This window comes from Mauremys mutica, chromosome 2 (genome assembly GCF_020497125.1).
Source record: "Mauremys mutica isolate MM-2020 ecotype Southern chromosome 2, ASM2049712v1, whole genome shotgun sequence".
Taxonomy (NCBI): domain Eukaryota; kingdom Metazoa; phylum Chordata; order Testudines; family Geoemydidae; genus Mauremys; species Mauremys mutica.
Window position 1 is genome coordinate 177,244,308 of NC_059073.1, and position 16,319 is coordinate 177,260,626.

Consider the following 16,319-nt stretch of genomic DNA (forward strand, 5'->3'; position numbering starts at 1 on the left):
CCAGGCCACCCAAGCAGACTGCCCAGCTTCCAGAGACCTGACCTCATATAACACCCCCCTCCTCCCCCCATTGCTGCTCCTCCTGCTCTTTGTCTTGCTTCCCAGGCAAAGAATCACCTGGTCGTCACCTGGATGCATCCCCCTCCTGGGTCTCAGGTTACGAAGGGCACCCGCCATAGCATAGGTACAGGCAACTGGAGCAGCCTCACCTGCCCCAGGGGTCTAAGCCAAAGTCTCACACCCTTATTCCCACCACTGAGACATTGGTGCAACACACAGGGAAACTGAGGCACATGCAGTATTCGTGCAAAACAGTAAAACTCACATAGGCTCACATACAACATAACAAGGGAAAATACCCACTTTGTCACAACTGCCTGTTCAAGAAACTACAAATACACCCTCTTCTCTTTTAGCATGAATTTCTTATTTTAGAACTATTGCCCTGCCAATTACAGTGGCCACTGTTAAGTTGCAAAACTTACCACCTCCCATGTCTCTTTTGCACAAAGTTTCTCTCAGGATGAAACATGTGACCTGCTTGAGTTCTTTCCAGTACTGTAAGTAGAAATGTCTTGACAAATTGATGGAACTGTTGAGTGTGTACGAACACACACAGGCCAACTGATACAGCCAATAGGAATTTATCAGTGGTGTGGACAAGTCTCCCTGAATGGCTAGGAATATTTGTTGTCCTTTATAAGAAACCAGGGCTTTGGAGCAGAGCCCGGAGCTGGAGCGTGGAGCTGCAGGTTTTTCCTAGAGCCAGAGCACAGCTCCATAGCCCTGTAATGTTTCGTAAATGTGCCACAAGTCTTCTCCGCTCCTAGATCTAATTTCCCATTAACTTTCATAGTTGAAAATTTTCTAAAACATTCCACTTGTGATATTACTATATTTACTTATTAGTGTTATGGCCCAGGTGCTGGAACGGGGAACAGTAATATGTTGAGTTCTCTTTCTAAAGGGGAATAAGCTTTTAGTCCAATGCCAGTTTAGGGGATGCTTGGCAAAGGATGTAGAATACCAGCTGATATGTGACACAAGTTTGTGTCACTAAAACCATATTTTATTAAAGGGAGTCTTTACATAAAGGCAAGGACTTGTCGAAAATAAGTAGGGGAATAGGAGAAATATCCTCCAGCTGTTTCACTAAATTTACAATGGAAAAAACATAGTTTAGACTTTGTCCTTTATTTCTAGATCTATGGCTAATCTATATTACACTCTCATGCAGGTTGCAGCCCACTCAGACTTGGTTTGTGACCTGAGTGTCTATTTGGACAGTGGGAGAGAAGCAATTTTGCTTCAGATGCAGTAATGATGAACTGCAGGCAACTATTTTTGTACCCATAACTGCTCTTTTCATGTGATCTTTATACACTTCGAAAGCTTTTCCCTGTTTGTTATTTACATTAACTCAAGTCCTCAGTTTGTCTCCTAGAAGGCTAGTAATATTTGGAGAATTAGGAACATAATGTTACAGGAAACTGAAATCTGAGGGGCAGCTCTCTCATCCAGTTGATGAGGAGATGATATTGGATGTGAGGCTAAAATGTTGAATTGCTTTCATGTTTGTAATACTGAATACTTTGGTTAACTAGACTTTTATATTAGTACTCTATTTCCACACTAGTCACTCAAATATTATACTGTAGTTTGGGGCTAAAACTTCTCCTGCTAGATACTGACTTAGAGAACATGAGAAAATTTGAGCAAAATATGTTCATTCCCTTCTTGAGGTAGACAAGCATGGAAAGATGCTCTTTCATTTAAAGAATGACTGTGGATAACTATAAAACTTGAAATATTGACTGGCTTCCATGAGGAGTAATGCAGTAAATTTGGTGGAAAAAAAACTAATATTTTTTAAAATCACAGCTTCTATGCATGCTCAGGTCAAATGGTATCAGAGGTTCTAACGCTAATAGAAAATCTGAAGTTTGAATTCTAATGCCAGCCTAAAAGTTCATTGGATAAAGAACTATTGACTCTTCTGTGAAATAAAGCAAAGCATTTAAGACTAAAATCCCTATTTGTTTTGTATTTAACAAAGGTATTCCATTGGACATTCTTCTTTTTGAATGTTTAATTATATGCACATAGTACTTAACGTACTGGATGAGATGGTAAATCCAGATTTTATAATGCCAGTACTTCAAATGAAGACACACACACATTGTCCTCTCCTTTATATGCCTTAAAATCGCTCAGCACTTGTGTAACAAGGGAGAAAAAAAATTCCTTCCTGATTCTTGCAGTAGTGTCTCAACAACCTTCCTGTTAGTATGCAAAAGTTATAAAATGTTGGTCAGAAAAAAACCCCATAGATTGCCTGAAACTAAGGCCACAAAGGGCTTGGCTACACTTGAAAGTTGCAGCGCTGGGAGTTACAGCGCTGGTCGTGCAGCTGTGTAGGGACAGCGCTGGTGTGTGGCCACACTCACAGCTACCAGCGCTGGTGTGTGGCCCGGTTGGGAGTAATGCATTATGGGCAGCTATCCCAGCGTTCAAGTGGCAGCAACGTGCTTTTCAAAAGAGGGTGGTGGGGGGTGGTGTAGTGTGACAGGGAGCGGGGGGAGAGAGAGAGTGGATTCTTGGAGCCAACACTGTGTGTTTAGCTTCCTGCCTTGAAAAATCAGAAAATGTTCGCGACCCCTTAGTCTTAACTCTTAATTGCAAACAGCCTGCATCCAAACGGACTCCCCGCTGTCAAGCAAACACTCACTCCCTGCCTGCCTCATTATCTCATTTGATTGTTCACAGCCAGGTACAGATTGATCACAGCAAACAGGAGCTGTGTTATAAGCAGCTCCGGGAGCTACGGAGCTCTGAGTTCACAACAAAACAAAAAGAGGCTGCATAACAAAACAAAGAGTAATTTATAAAAGCATTCTGAGATATCTGCTAATACCCTGGAGGCCAATAACAGCGCTGGTGTGTGTCCACACTTGACGAGCAGCGCTGGATCACCAGCACTGCAATCGTTACACCCCAACCAGACCAGGTGTACAGCCAGTGCTGCAGCCAGGGAGTTGCAGTGCTGGATGTGCCTTGCAGGTGTGGACGGTTACTAATTGCAGTGCTGGAAAACCTCCACCAGCGCTGCAACTTTCAAGTGTAGCCAAGCCCTGAGTGTACACTAGAGATGTATAGTAACTCCTCACTTAACCTTGTAGTTATGTTCCTGAAAAATGCGACTTTAAGCACAACGATGTTAAGCAAATCCAATTTCCCCATAAGAATTAATGTAAATTTGGGGCGGTTAAGTTCCAGGGAAATTTTCTTCACCAGACAAGACTATATAATTAGTGTGTGTGTGTGTGTCTGTATATACACACACACACACACACACAGTATAAGTTTTAAACAAACAGTTTAATACTGGTACACAGCGATGATGATTGTGAAGCTTGGTTGAGGTGGTGAAGTCAGAGAGTGGGATATTTCCCAGGGAATGCCTTACTGCTAAATGATGAACTAGCAGTCGACTGAGCCCTCAAGGGTTAACACGTTGTTAATGTAGCCTCACACTCTACAAGGCAGCACAAATTGAGGGAGGGGAGACAGAATGGCAGACAGACACACATCATATGGGAGAGAAGTGTGCATTGTCCCTTTAAGTACACTGACCCTACTCTAAGTACACTACTTTTTAAAATAGAAGTTGAGACAGCAGCTCCTGCCAGCAAGCTTCCTCTGTCCTGAGCCCTGTCATGTCCCCCCTGCTCTATGGAGTTGGGGTAAGCGGGAGGTGCGTGGGGGTGGGGGGAGAGGATGACACCCTGACATTAGCCCTCTTCTTCTCCCCCCCGGCCCCCGTTGCACAGCAAGCAGGAGGCTCCGGAGTGTGGCTCTAAGGCAGAGGGCAGGAGCAGCACATGGCAGTGGAGGAATGACAGCTGAACTGTCGGCAATTAATAGCCTGCTGGGCAGCTGCTGCACAGGGAACTTAGGGGAGCAGGGAGTTGATAGGGTGGCTGCCGGTCCACCCTGGTTCCAAGCCCCCACCAGCTAGCTACAACAGGCTGCTCTTCCTGCAAGCAGTGGACAAAGCAGGCTGCCAAACGATGTTATAAGAGAGCATTGCACAACTTTAAACGAGTATGTTCCCTAATTGATCAGCAATGTAACAGCATTAACCAGGACGACTTTAAGTGAGGAGTTACTGTATATTGGTGTAACTACATCACTCAGGAGTGTGAGCAATGTCATTATACCGACCTAGCCCTCCCATGTAGAGTGATGTCGATGGGAGAGCTCTCCTGTCAGCATAGTAGCATCTTCTCTAAAGCGCTACAGCGGCACAGCTGCACTGTACGTGAAGACAAGCCCTTAGATACCACAGCCTTATTATTTTGTTTATTGCCTCCACGAGATCTAGCTCTGAACTTTCTAGCTAGGCTGGCATGTGGTTTTTTTTTTTTAATTATGGTTATTTTTCCTATTTATCTTAAAGCTTCACCGTGCTGCTTTTCTGTTTGTTTCAGGAACATGGACTCCATTTAATCCAGCAACTGTCAGGTCAATCCTGTGTAAGTACAACTGTACAATGTTACATACTCAGGATATGTCTTTTTAAATAACATTTTTTTTATCTCCTGTAGCTGATGGCTAAGGTTTTCACATGCTGCAGCACTTAGTTACATCATTTAAGGTCAACAGTAAACTGAAAGTACATGGTACAATGTATAATGTATTCTTTATAGCTGATCTTTGCAGCTGCTTTGTTTGTAACACTATGAACATCATTAATACAAGCTTTAGTTCTCTCTTCCGGTAACCCCGTTCCAAAAAAAGCTATTCATTAGGATGAAATAAAGTCTAAGACCTAATGACACCTCATCTGTTTTGAAAACCTATAGAAAATATAATAATAACTACGCGCGCGCGCGCACACACACACACACACTTGCCTGAGCAACTTTTAGGGAAGATTAAAAGACTGCTGAGAAAATGGCAAGTGTCAGAAATGTAGGGAAAAAGTGCTATTGTCAAAAATCTGACTATCTTCATGTTTAATACCAGTAAGTCACTGGGAACAATTTTAAAGCTTTTGTTCTAATTACAAATATGGACACTCCCTGACTTACGCAAGCGTTCTCTTCTGGAATGCCTTGCGTAACTCGAATTTTGCGTAAGTTGGGAACGTGTACCTGACCATTACGCCGCGCCCCTCCCAAAACAAAACAAAACAAAAAAAAGCCATTCGAGCTCTACGTAACTTTTTCTGTAAGTGCGGATTTGCATAAGTCGGGTTTGCGTAACCAGGGGAGCATCTATATCAAGCAGAAAAACGTATCCTATGTTTTACCTCAAAAAAAGATCAAAATGGAGGAGGAAAAGCAGAAAGCCTCTGATAACTATTGGAATAATTCTCAGCAGTGCAAAAGAAGCTGGTAGCAAGTTAGTGGTATAGCAAGAGACAAACAAATGGAGCTTTAAAAATGTCTGTTCCTCCCTCACACAGCTTATAAACAATGTATTTATAATTATTTACTCAAATCTGTTCAAGTATATAGCTGAAATTAAATCTCCAGTCCAGTGCCATTTTATATTTTGGGCCTACCAAATTCACAGCCATGAAAAACACTTCACGGACCATGAAATCTGGTGTCCCCCCTCGAAATCTGGTCTTTTGTGTGTTTTACCCTATACTGTACAGATTTCACAGGGTAGACAAGCGCTTCTCAAGCTGGGGGATCCTGACCCAAAAGGGAGTTACAGGGGGATCACAACATTATTTTAGGGGGTCACAGTATTTTAGGGTCACTGTATTGCCACTTTTACGTCTGTGCTGCCTTCAGAGCTGGGTAGCCAGAGAGGGTGGCTGTTGGCCAGGTGCTCAGCTCTGAAGGCAGCACCCCGCCAGCAGCAGCACAGAAGTAAGCATGGCAATACCATGCTATCCTTCCTTCTGTGCTGCTGCCGGCCAGCTGTCCCTGCTCTCCAGCTGCCTAGCTCTGAAGGCAGAGCTGCCACCAGCAGCAGTGCAGAAGTAAGGGTCGCAATACCGCAACCCCCACCCCAATAGCCTTGCAGCCCACCCCAACTCCTTTTTGGATCAGAATCCCTATAATTACAACACTGAAATTTCAGATTTAAATAACGATTTACAATTTTTAAAATCCTATGATCATGACATTTACCAAAATGGACCGTGAATTTGGTAGGACCCTACTTACATTGTTCAGTAAACTTTTTTTATAGTCCAAACAAGTCATAGAATTTTCCACTGCAGACAGTTTGAATGCAAAAGAATCCTTCAGGGGTGTTTTCTATTCCCTTTTGTTTTGCAATTCCTTGCAGAAGAGCAAAACCTTCATGCTAATCTGTCACTGATTTGATCCCTAGGAGACTTCACTGTCACACAATTGCTCTTTCATGTTGCCTTCTTCAGTTACTTCCTTTGTTTTTCCCTATCTTCCTTTCTTTGCTATTTCACCACTTCCTCTCCTGTCTGCTTTCATGGACTCTCCTACTTTTTCTTCAGGTCAGCACTATTTTCACAAATTCTCCTCCCCTTCATTTGTTTACCACCTCCTCAGCCAGTCCAACCCATCTCTTATTAAAGATGACAAAATCTTACTAAAGACTTTAGTATAGTTTCTTACGTATTAATGCTTGTTATGTTTACTTCAGCCATGTTTGACAGAGAGAACAAAGGTGGCGTGAACTTCAATGAATTCACTGGAGTCTGGAAGTATATCTCAGATTGGCAGAATGTTTTTCGAACGTATGATAGAGACAGTTCTGGAATGATTGACAAAAATGAACTAAAGCAAGCACTAACAGGTTTTGGTAATTTTTTTATAATTATGGTTTGCTGTATAACGATTGATTTTGTCTAGTATTAGATTACAGTATCTTTAAGGCTGTGCTGCTTCGCAGTTGTGACAAAATGGAATAATCAATTGTAAGAAATAATTGAGGTGGAATGCAGCTGCTATTTCTCATTTGGATGTATATGGCACTTCACAAAAGACTGACATCTGTGCTGTGAGCAGCTTACAGATCATCTGGACTCCTCTGCTGAATAAAATTGAAAAATAATTAATGGGAAGCAATGTATGTAAACCTAGTGTAACTCTTTAAATTCATACTTTAATAAACACCCTAAAAGTCTTACCAGCATTTCAGTTCTAACTGTTTTAATCAGTGGCTCACTGTGCCATTGGTCATAAAGCATTAACAGGCTTTAAAACTTGGCAAGAACTTTAAGGAATAAATTTAATTACAAGGAAAAACAGTTGTTGGAGAAATGGATAAACCTGTTTCCCTTATCAGGGACACTTGAGGCACCTATACATTTCCAGTGATAGTTGTCAATATTCAACTATATTAAGTGACTTTTGAATTGTATTCTACAAATCTTGCTTTGATTATAAGTTCTTAACCTTTATATGTAAAGTTAATATTACATATGTAACCTGTTGAAAACATAAAAATGAAGACTTTCATTCCACTATGGAGAAGTCACGCTGTTTTGCCATTTGAATTCCTTTTAAAATGTGAATCAAATCTATTTAGAACCATTGCTCTAAAACATTTAGTTCTTCAAATTGCCACATCATTATGTATACCTCAGAACTGCTAAGAGTTAGGCTAGTGCGTAAAGCAGCTTGTAGGCTAGCTAAGGGGAGTGGGGGTAAAGGAGGAAGGGAAGAGTTATCCCTCCCCCCCACTCCTGTGGAAAGGACGAAATCTTTTGAAATAGAACAACTTTAAGATGATTTTAATGGTCTTCTAGAACATCTCCCCTTAGGATGTGGTCCTGATCTAGAGCCCACTGGAGTCAATGGGAAGCCACCCACTGGCTTCTCTGGGCTTTAGATCAGGCCCTACAAGTGCTGAGATTAGGAAGCTTTTAATTTTATCTATTTTCAAATAAAGACTGTAGAGGCTCTGAACCCTCCTTTTGATAATTCCTCCTGATTGGCTGTTTTACCTGATATATTTACAGTTAACAACAGTGTCTGAATTGCTAATGCTTTCTTCACTGCCTCTTTCAAAGGAGAATGAATGATCCTCGTGAATTTTAAAGCTAAGCCAGTTCTTACCATCCCTCTTCAAGCAGCTGTGCAGAAACTATCCAGTGGGCTACCCCCTATATCTTCTGAAAACCTACAGTAGGCACAGCTGTGACAGGTTCCAGTAAACTCACATTTCCACATGATCAAAGGGATCTTATGAGAGTCTTACTGCACACAACTGACTGTATCCCTTCTTTCATTGTATTCTGGTAGGCTGCTAGTAGAACATGTTCCAGAGCTTTTCTCTGTGTGTGACAGAGCTTCTGCTAGAAGAGCCCCAGAGGGTCTCTTCTTTACTTGACATAAGACCTCAGAATATTTAAGTAATTCCTCTCAAACCCACTTAACATTATCCCCACTTTCTCATGAGATAATATGCCACTTTTCTAAAAACACTTTTCAGACCCTGTGATAAAATGTTAATATAAACATGAAGTATTAACATTCTCACATGTGAAGCTTACTTTTAAGTGAGCTTTGTTAAAAGATCAGGTGTTTCAAACAAGAAAATATTGGTTAAAAATAATTCACTGTGTAATTAGCAAAACTCCTAGTCTTCCTGGCTGCTCTGTCATGGCATTTGTATCACCTATGAGTAATTGGAAGTTGTGACTTCAACAGAAAATGGCGTTTGGAAACAACAGCTTGTGCCATCCTATTACAACAAGTTACATTCTCTTGATGCAGAGGATAACAATTTGTTCAATTGACTTCAGTGAAAAAGGATATTAAAATGTTTAAATACAAAATACATTGAGCACAGCCCTAAAGACTTGTTTTAATTTCCCTTCTAACAGCATAATCATTTAAAATTGGTTGTAATATTTCATTTCATTGAGTTTGCAATTCATTTTTTTGTCATGTTCTTAATCATTACATGTTTTTATATTGTTTCTGTTTTGTTGGAGCATTTTCTTGTTCAGTAGATGAATATATTCTAATATCCATTTAAGTTTGATTACTGTTCTACAGTTTTTACATTCACTTAATGACTCTTGCCTATTTGTCGCAACATAACTTATGCACATTTGCTTTTGTGTGTTATATTGCTCTTATATAAACTACCCAGCTTTGGTCATGTAAATCTTGTAATCTTTTTTTCTTCCAAGGATATCGGCTATCTGATCAATTCTATGATATCCTTGTTCGGAAATTTGACAGACAAGGAAGAGGACAAATTGCTTTTGATGACTTCATTCAGTGCTGTGTTGTGTTGCAGGTAATAGAAGAAATACATCTACTGTCAAAATTGGAAGCCATGATTTGTACAGGAGTTGAAGCATGTGCTGGATCAGGAATTTAATTTGACATGACTAATGTAGTACCTCCTAGGAATGCGGTGCTGTGCTTATATACATCCTTGTGTTGATCAACCTTGAAAAATCTTAAAGCTCCATCTTGAGCCTTCTAGGCATTAATATAATACAAATAAGTGCAAAATGGCAGACCGCGATGTCTAAGTGCTTCTTGTCTGAAAAGTGACTTAGTGTCACTGAGTGAGATATTCCATGTTTGCCTTCTAGAGAGAAACTTGCCTTTTTTTTACTTTCTGCTGGCCTTGCAAAACTCATCCTGGTCTTTGACAGCCAGGCTGAATTCTTATAGAAATGAACACTGCAATCCAGATTTGGCCTCGGCTTACATTCATGCAACCCCATTGTTGTCTTTTGGGGTGCTCAGGTGTAACTAAAATTAGAATTTCTCCTGCTGACTAGAATCTAATTAATTCTTATTATTTCAGTTGTTCTTGCATAGTTTTATTGGCTCTGCAAGCCCAATAGAAGTAAAATGTAGCAAAATCTTTATCTGTAAAGTAAGCCAATATAGCTGATTCTGCACATAAATTGTGTGGGTAAGAAGCCATCATATTTTTGTAGCCACTCCTCAATATAGAATTGTATTTTTTTAAAGCTTAATTCAGAGCTGAATTTCAATAATTCAGTCAGCATTAGATTTTTCATTTAGCCCACACTGCAGGACTAAATGATCTCTCACTGAAAAGCTCTCAGCATTCCTCTGTTACTATGGTAACCAGAAAACAATCTGGAGGATTCAGTGAGACAAAGTGGTGCCAAAACACCAAACTTGTCTAAAATTTTGCAGCATTCTGAGTGATGTTTCTTCCTTACTGTCAGTGTTTATTCCACAAGGTGTGGACAGATGTGCAACATGCATAAAAGGGAGTGAGTGACAAGTAGTATTTTCATTTTGTTCTTTGTGGGTCATCTCCTTAGCTCTATAGTGTTGGTGGTTCTGTCTTCCTGCTGCAGAACCATCAGTAGTTTTCTAAAAACATTTGCAATGTTAGTCAGTATCCACAGCCTTATGCATTATAATTCAAAACTCTGGTTTAATATAGTAGGGATGTTTAATGATTGACAGGCATAGTTGCTGGTTATAGTGAAATTATTAAAGTGGTAACTTGTTTCCATAGTATTTTTATACAACACCATAATTACGCATGGTTATTTACATGCAAGTATGATATAGCACATGACCCATCAAGCTTATAAGAGATAACAAGGTTTGCTTTTCAAATGTACAAAGGTGCTGCTTAAACCAGCCTGAGAATCTTATCTGTCCAGTGAGGAAGTAATTTTGCCCCCTGAATTTCTAAACAAAATGTATGTAATTCAAAGGCTACATATTATACATAAAAAAAAAAAAATGTAATTCAAGCCATGGTATGTCACAGGGAGGTGGTGAGGGGGAAGCTTATTCATCCACCAGGTAAGATCAAAGAGAACCACCTTTTATCTTAGTCATTGAATCTAAATTCTCAAACAATCACCCTAGGGAACGCTCTTAATCTGTTCTTGCTGGAAATGCATCCCTGAAACCTCAGTTTACATTCATCTGAACACTTTCCTTATATTCAGTAATGGTTTCTGTTCTTTCCAGAGGCTGACTGATGTATTCAGGCGCTATGATACTGACCAGGATGGCTGGATTCAAGTGTCTTATGAACAATATCTTTCCATGGTCTTCGGCATTGTATGACAGTGACCAGTGCAAATGAGATTGGCCGTTAGCGATACAAAGACTGGAGTTGCCAAATCTTGTTACTTACTGAATATGACTAAAATGGATATAACTTTTTTCATTCTCTTAAATTGTGTATCTCACCAGCTTCAGAATCTGTTTGTACTCAAGCTGCTCAGCTTTTATGTTGTATTACTGTAACAACAATGGCCATATCACCATTTAATGCAAAATTTAGAATTGTTTGTGATGTCAGTGCTAAACACTTTTTTCCAGATTATCATGCATGGGGGAAAAATATTTTTTAGAAATGCCAAATTAAAGTAGTAATGCTTGTTTAATTAAAAGGGATTTAAAGGTCAGACAGAAGTTGCACAACATGGTTTGCACGTGCCTTACTTTTTATAAGAATTTAATGCATTAATTTTAATACAGAATTTAAAACAGTAAAGACATTACAGTCCCACTGTCCTGTCCAGTTTTTGTGCATAAGGACATTTCTCCAAAGGCAGCTCTGATAGATCCCTGCTCTTGTGTTTCATGATGTCTGAACTTAAGCCTCAGGTGTGCTGAGTCATTGAATGGCCTCCTCAGCAGGAGAGGCAACTTGCCTTCCTGCCAGGCTCAATAGCCAGCAATTGAACATACCCCTAGTTCTTTACTCATCATGGATGGGTTTGAGTTGGAGCTTCCTTTTTAACTTCTGCTGTCTGCTCCCTGCTATGCCTGTCCAATTTAGTTGCGGCTCACTTTTTCTATTGTTTAGTTCTTAGCTAAGTGCAGATTCTTCTTTGAGTGACGTCCCTGTGGATGCTCCACTTCAGGTGATTCTGTGCCCCCATAGGAGAATTCAGTACCCGGTTTGGCCACACATGCATCCTCCCTATCTCACGCCGCCAGTAGCAGTTAACTAACATTGTGCGACCAAACCTCCCCCGCCCTGCCTCAGTTCTTTCTCAACCACCCTTAGTCTGAGTCAGAGCTACCAGCAGTGCCTCTGTATGTCTTACCTTTAGGTATAATATAAGCAGTATAGTTAGGTACATATCTAACTTTTTTTCTTTCTTCTCCCCATTAGAAATAGAAATTTTTGTTTCATTAGCCCCTTTGACAGAAAACTTCACCTGGGAATGCTGGGTGTCTCTAAGCTTTAAACCTTGTTTAGCTAAGTGCAGACTCCTAGTGTTTCCCTCTGTTTACTTTGAGGGATCTTTGCCTAAAGCAACACCTGCTCGAACAAGCCATGGGCCCTGCTTCAGCACTGAGGGCTACATTGGATTGGAGGTTGCCCTCAGGTTCGGAGTGGGCTGCCATTTTGCTGCTGGCACCTCTCTGAAGAGATGGAGAAGTTGCTCTGTGTGGAGTTTGCTGAGGAGAAGGTAATAGAACACCAATCATTGCTCCTGCAGGAGGTGCGTAGACCAGCATAGTGTGAATGCTGGTGCATGGGATGGAGCCGGTCTGTCAATCACTCCCTGGTATCACTCATGGCAGTTAGAGATTCCATACTAGCTCTTCTGGCCCTGGAGCATCTGTTGAGTTCAGTACTAAGGAAGGCAATGCCAGCACCAGCTGTTCCTGTGCTGGTGGCATATCAGGCAGCAACAGACCTCCTTTGCCTTTCTATCCAATCCTCTCCCTTCATTTAGGACTTTGCAGGCTGCATCTTTTATAACCCTATTAGCCGGCCAGGTTGCTGAACCTGTGGGTCTGTCAGCACCAAACACTGCTGTTTCCCTTGCTGGGCTCAGCCCAAGTCACCTCTTCAGCATCCCTGCTCCCAGCACTGCTGATGTTTCAGGGCGGCACTCACCACCCTGCCCAGTTGGCATGGTTAGTCACCATGGTACTGCTGCTGACTTAGGAGTCAACACCACTTCCAGCACCAGAAATAACAGGGGTGGACTTGGTGCTACAGCTGAGACAGACCAGTTGCTCTCACCTTTGGGCCTGGCTCCACCTTTATCCCCCGAAGTCCAGGACTCCTCGGCATCCAGGTGGGGATCTTCCATCTGACCCACATCAGGTGGATCACTGTAGGCACCAGGATTAGCACTCACCTCACAGTTGGGACAGATTTAAATCCACTCCAAAGATAAGGACTCTAAATGGATGGCCCTAATTGGGAGGAAGATTTACATCATCTCTTGGTTACAGGCCCGCGTTGCTAATCGGTTGGCCTTGCTGTCCAAATACAACTTTGTGTAGTGGATGGCTATGTCTAAATTTGAAGACCAGCTGCCCAAAGCCTCAAGGAAGGACTTTTGAGCACTTATTACAGAAGGCTGCTTGATGGCTAAAAGGTTTAAAAAAAAAAAAGTAATAATTGGAGATATACCAATCTCTTAGAACTGGAAGGGACCTCGAAAGGTCATCGAGTCCAGCCCCCTGCCTTCACTAGCAGGACCAATTTTTGCCCTAGATCCCTAAGTGGTCTTCTCAAGGATTGAACTCTCAACGCTGGGTTTAGCAGGCCAATGCTCAAACCACTGAGCTATCCCTTCATTGCAGTCTATGCTGGACATTGCAGATATTTCAGCTAGACTCATGGCCTTGGCATGAGAAGGGCATCCCTATGATGACAGTCATTTTTGGGGGGGCAAGATGGATGGAATTCTGCACTCTTTTAAGGACTTCAGTCTTACCCTATGGTCCCAGAGGGGAGGGTGTATATGCTGGCAGGACAGAGGCACCACTACGGTGGTCAACAGCAGCAGTGTTGTCCACAGTGCACATTTGGGCAGCCTTTCCCTACCCCAAGATAGCAGGACTACACCAGAAAGGGACATAGGTCCCAGAGGAGGTAGTATTCAAATCCAGGGTTTGACCAGTCAACATGCCTTCCCCTGGCACACCCCAAAGCCCATTTTGACTTCTTAGTCCAGAGCAGTGATCCAGTTATTGTTCCCTTCTCCCCATCCCCTCCAGTTAGGGACAGGCTGGCTTGCTCTATTGACTATCCTCCTGTGTTGTCTGAAAATGATTGGTTTGTTGCTCTGGACCTTCAGGACACCTACTTCTATATGGTGGTTTTGCTAAGCCACAGAAAATTCCTTCAGTTCATTGTAGCAGAGCACCACGTTCAGTATATGGTGCTTCCCTTCTATCTCTTGAGTTTTTACCAAATGGATGATTGTCATGACAGCATACCCCTGGGAAGAAAGAAATCCTCCATCTTCCCATCCCTGAACTAGTGGTTACTGAGGGGCAAGTCCAGAGAGGAAATCCTTTCCCATATCGACCCTACACTGTGTGCTTGCTCGACTGTCTGGGTCTCATCCTAAACAATGGAAAGTCCACTTTGTTTCCCACTCAGAAATCAGTTCGGTGGGGCCCTAATACACTCTAGGACTTCAAGAGAGTTTTTGCTGACTGATCATTGTCAGGAGATTTGCCACCTTTCTCTCAGCCTGGACTGAGCAAGCTGGGGTTGCTGAAAGTTCAAGGGCTGTGTCAGAACAGATGTCCTCACTGCATATCCGTGTGTTGGAGTTTGGGGCCATCTACAGTACATGTTGCGCTTTCCTGGGCTGTATCAAGGACTCAGTAGTTCACCTACTTACCGACTGTATCACTCTGATGTAGTATGTGAACAGGCAACGGGGAGCATGCGCTACAGTGCTCTGCCAAGAGGCAATCAGGTTGTGGCAGTTACTCTCCTCCATGAATATCACACTGCTAGCCAACCACTTGCCCGGAGTTGGAACTCATCTCATGGACCATCTCAGGAATTTTGCCTGAACCACAAGTGGTCTCTGAACATGTGTCCTCTAACAAAAAAAACTGTGATGGTACCTCCCATAAGGCTTTATGGGAATATGACATAACTGGAATATGTTTTGTGCTGCCTGTGCCATGTAACATATCTCTGTAAAGGTTATGATCTTCTATATCTATTCATCTTATTTGTACACATATCATTTTGTACTTGAATATTGGTTGTATACCTGCTTGATTTCTAAGCAAGCTTTGTGAAGCATTTGGTCAGCTTCTTTAGGAAGGAATTCGCAAGGTTAAGTACCTGGTCAGGAAGCACTTGGGGAACAATGCATCTTAGAATGCTCCAATCCACATAAGTCTTCCTGGAGACATACAAGACACCATGTGGATAATGGCTTCTGCCTGCAAAGACTGAGAGTTATGCATGGACATGTGACTTGCCCAGGTGACTCCAGAACTCCATCTTGGAGCTGGACTTTGCATAGGAGTGAGGAGGGGGTCTCCACCCACAAGAGAGAGTCTATTTAAACCCTTGAGAGACCCCTCCATGTTGGTCTTCAGCTGGCTAAAGAAGGAGCCTCTCCACCCTCCAGGATACTTGAAAACTGGAACAAAGGACAGTAACTACAGGAGGTGTGAGTGATTGCTGGACCCAGGCTAAAAGGAGATTAGTCTGTAAAAGGGAGCATTCTGGAACTGGTGAGGAACTTATCTGTGTTTAGTTTGATTAGACATAGATTTGCGCATTTTATTTTATTTTGCCTGATGACTTACTTTGTTCTGTCTGTTACTACCTGGAACCACTTAAATCCTACTTTCTTTATTTAATAAAATCACTTTTTACTTATTAATTCAGTCTGTATTAATACCTGGGGGAGCAAACAACTGTGCATATCTCTCTATCAGTGTGTTAGAGGGTGAGCAATTTATGAGTTTACCCTGCATAAGCTTTATACAGGGTAAAATGGCTTTATTTGGGTTTAAACCCCATTGGGAGTTGGGCATCTGAGTGCTGAAGACAAGCACACTTCTGTTAGCGGCTTTCAGGTAAACCTGCAGCTTTGGGGCAAGTAATTCAGACCCTGGGTCTTTGTTGGAGCAGACAGGAGTGTCTAGCTCAGTAAGACAGGGTGCTGGAGTCCTGAGCTGGCAGGGAAAACAGGAGCAAAGGGCTTGGCACATCAGTTGGCAGCTCCCAAGGGGGTTTCTGTGATCCAACCCATCACAGAAACATCATCTGCTGTGCTCTCAAGGGGGTCTCAGTCCAGGCTCCCTGTCTGACACTTTCCATTCCAGCTGACGGTTGGCTCTCCTTTACAAGTTTTGCCAGATCATCCTGTGGGTCTGCCTCATCTGAAAACAGATGGGGCCAAGCTCATTCTCATTGCCATGGCTCTCTGACCTTCTCAAGCTGTCAATTTAGCCTCCCATACCCCTTCCTCTTGATGCTGACTAACTCTCACAGAACAGCAGTCATACCTTACATCCCCCATTCAGCTCCCTGTCTCTCACAGCACAGCTGCTTTGTGGCTAAATGAGGAGAAGAGCAGTATTTGATGGTTGTTCAACAGGTCCTACTTAACA

At 42.2% G+C, this 16,319-nt stretch overlaps 1 protein-coding gene across 2 annotated transcripts in view; it reads left to right on the forward strand.

Annotated features, from left to right (window-relative positions):
- PDCD6 (programmed cell death 6) overlaps positions 1-15,271 on the forward strand; it is a 28,466-nt gene extending 13,195 nt beyond the window's left edge. The window contains exons 3-6 of one of the 2 annotated variants that reach the window (XM_045006817.1): positions 4,491-4,535; positions 6,643-6,801; positions 9,143-9,252; positions 10,935-15,271. In XM_045006817.1, coding sequence (XP_044862752.1) covers positions 4,491-4,535; positions 6,643-6,801; positions 9,143-9,252; positions 10,935-11,033 — 413 coding nt within the window. In that variant the 3' untranslated portion in view covers positions 11,034-15,271. The remainder of the gene's footprint in view (positions 1-4,490; positions 4,536-6,642; positions 6,802-9,142; positions 9,253-10,934) is intronic. The other variant, XM_045006819.1, reaches the window with a different exon arrangement.
- Positions 15,272-16,319: the final 1,048 nt, after the last annotated feature.